The 2,781-nt window shown below is 35.3% G+C and overlaps 1 protein-coding gene across 1 annotated transcript; it reads right to left on the bottom strand.

Moving 5' to 3' along the window:
- Positions 1-225: 225 nt before the first annotated feature.
- LOC132286735 (transcription factor MYB1-like) lies at positions 226-2,182 on the bottom strand. The gene is made up of 3 exons (XM_059789113.1): positions 1,842-2,182; positions 1,484-1,613; positions 226-992 (listed from the first exon to the last, which is right to left on the bottom strand). The coding sequence occupies exons 1-3, from the start codon at positions 1,975-1,977 to the stop codon at positions 410-412; spliced, it is 849 nt and encodes a 282-aa protein (XP_059645096.1). The 5' UTR covers positions 1,978-2,182; the 3' UTR covers positions 226-409.
- Between the last annotated feature and the right edge of the window lie 599 nt (positions 2,183-2,781).

The raw sequence follows: 2,781 nt of genomic DNA, 5'->3' as shown, positions 1-2,781 counted from the left end.
AATGCTTTTACACAACAACTTCAATTTTAAAACAGTAGCATGAAACATTATACAGTAAAAGTCCATATATTCAAAGTAAAAGTCCATATTTTCAAAAAAAATTCACGTGGTTGTATTTTTGTGAAATGTGCCAACTATGATTCAGTCATAAGGCCAAAAAGTTCCCACACACACACATATATTATATATATATATGATTTTTTCAAAATTATTTATATACACAAGGATAATATACAAGAGGATCATACAACTCAACTCAAATTAATTTGACCCAACCACCTCTACATGAATCTTATTCTCACTAGACTTCATAAAACACTACACAGTACAGAGTACACTTGACACAACAAAATTAAATTTCAATGACCATCTAAAGCTACCTAAAAACTCTCTCTCTCTCTCTCTTCTATTAATCTCGAAACCAGTCTATCTCAGGATTTGAAAGACAGGACATCCACTGATGATTTGAGTCATGTAACTTCTCTTCAGAGAACAAAAGTGTTTGATCAGAATTCAAGGAGGAGCAGCTTGTTTCAATTGTACTATTAATGTTACTATCACCTTGTCCTATCCCATTATGAACAAAGTCACACAGTGTTCCAAAATCCGTGTTTAGAAAATCGGATAGCAACTTCTCATCCATTTCAAGATCCATCATGAAATCAGATTGGTTTTCTTGATGGCTGGAAATGAACGACTCCGGTCCCAGCCCTAACATGGAGGGTGCAACCACCGGCTTAGTATCAAGTTCTTGATTCGTTTCCAATTCGACGTTGATGGATCCTTTGGTGCACCTTGATTCGATTGCAGGTGATCCTGAAGCAGGTAGGTCAGAAACTGGCTGTCCAGTGTTTGGGGAACTTGGGTTTTGTTTGGATTGATGCTTATTTGTGTGACCAGCTTTCGATTTCTTCTTGCCAATGTTGGTGTTCCAATAGTTCTTGATTTCATTGTCTGTTCGCCCGGGAAGTCTCCCAGCTATTAGGGACCACCTACAAACACACACACACACACACACACTATTCAATCAATAAAAAATCGACAACATGACATCAGGCTGTCATATTCGTCATCAACCAAATATTCCACCGTTCAATGTAGACTTGATTGATACCACTTTTCATACAATGTGTCACAACTGTTACTTTCATTACTTATCACGACATTCACTAAAAAGTTACTAATTGACTTGCAAAATCAACATATATATATATATATATATATATATATATATATATAATTGTAAGAAAAACTCTTCTCCAACCAAAATGTCTTGAGCCTAGGTCCCACATGAGATCGATTTGATCTTATTGGACTCAAGTCGAATTTGGCCCGAAAATCATTGTTCTTACAAAACATCATTATAGTGATGCATATTTGGGATTTAACGCGTCATAATGATTAAATAATATTAATAGATATATATATAGATTTTGGTGTCGGACGGATTTTTGTAAGGGAATTGAAGAAGTAAACAATTCACCTGTTTCCTAGGAGCTTGTGAAGTCTGATTATGAGGTCCTCTTCATCATGGGTAATGTTTCCTCTCTTAATATCTGGTCTTAGATAGTTTAACCAACGAAGTCTGCAACTCTTCCCACATCTCTTAAGACCTGCATCACCCATAAATAAAACACAAGTTCTTTAATGGAATTCAACAGAGCATCTATATATATATATATATATATATATTCATACACTATATATAGTACATTTATTCCAAATTTTACACTCATATATATCTATCTCTTTCTATTCTTTTCGCAAATTAATTCCACTATATATCTTGTTATTGCATAATTTGCGTATATAGTGTGTGTGTGTGTGTGTGTATAGCTGACCTGCTCTCTTGGAAAGGTTTCTCCATTTGCCTTCACCATGGATTTTGATGTAGTCTTCGAGAATTTTGTCTTCATCAGCAGTCCATGCCCCTCTGTTGAAGCCAGCTTCCTTTGCACAAGAAGGGCTTCTACCCATCTCTGTGTGTGTATTGTGTGATTATTCAGTGATATATATATATATATTACTGATTTGAATTGTGTGTGTTGCGCCTACACACACACAACCACACGCATAAATGTATGGTAGCTTAGGAGGGTATGGCTCTATAAGGTTCCCCACTTATTCCATCAACGTTTTATAAATCAAAAACCAGGGGGGAAAAAAATCCGAAAGTGGTCTTCATCTGCATGTGCACTCAAGCACTAGGGGACCATACCATGCCTTTGTCTTGGAGTTTATAGTAAGAATTAATTAAATAATATATATATATACATATATTAGAGTTTATAGTACGAATTAATTAAATAATATATATATATTATAATGAGTGATTTAATTTGATGAAATGATTATGATAGCTGAATGGAGCATCTGCTCTTCTAATGTACGTGGCTGCTCACTCCTGAGCTAACTTTCTCACGAGCTCTTTGAAAGTTTGTTGAAATTTAATGGAAGACCATAAAGGAGAAAATTAAATAATTTTTAAACAGATCGACCTATAGAGATGTTCAACGGGTACACGAACGTATGCAATGGTGCTGGACTGAAGTTACAATAATACCCTAAGTTTACATAAAATAGGATGGTCCTAATGCAACTAAGCTACCACTCCTAACGAATTTAGGAAGGGCATCGGAATAGAGAGTAGTGGGGGGGTGGGGGGGGCAAGTCTCCCTCTAAATTTATGTTGGTACAGTGGAAACGTACGAATACAAAAATCCAATAAAAGCCAATAAAATATTCACTTTACAATACATAACGTCATGCTCAAGACAAATA

The sequence above is a fragment of the Cornus florida genome, unplaced genomic scaffold (assembly GCF_030987335.1).
Source record: "Cornus florida cultivar Cherokee Brave unplaced genomic scaffold, ASM3098733v1 CherokeeBrave_3.0.0_Hap2_Chr11, whole genome shotgun sequence".
NCBI lineage: Eukaryota > Viridiplantae > Streptophyta > Magnoliopsida > Cornales > Cornaceae > Cornus > Cornus florida.
The sequence above is the reverse complement of the archived record's forward strand: the minus strand, read 5'-3'. Positions and strand labels throughout refer to the sequence as shown.

Coding starts and splice junctions, on each gene's coding strand:
- LOC132286735 (XM_059789113.1), bottom strand. CDS start 1,977: ATGGGTAGAAGCCCTTCTTGTGCAAAGGAAGCTGGCTTCAACAGAGGG. Junction 1,614..1,841: donor AAACCTTTCCAAGAGAGCAG/GTCAGCTATACA, acceptor TGGGTGATGCAG/GTCTTAAGAGATGTGGGAAG. Junction 993..1,483: donor CACAAGCTCCTAGGAAACAG/GTGAATTGTTTA, acceptor GTGTGTTTGTAG/GTGGTCCCTAATAGCTGGGA.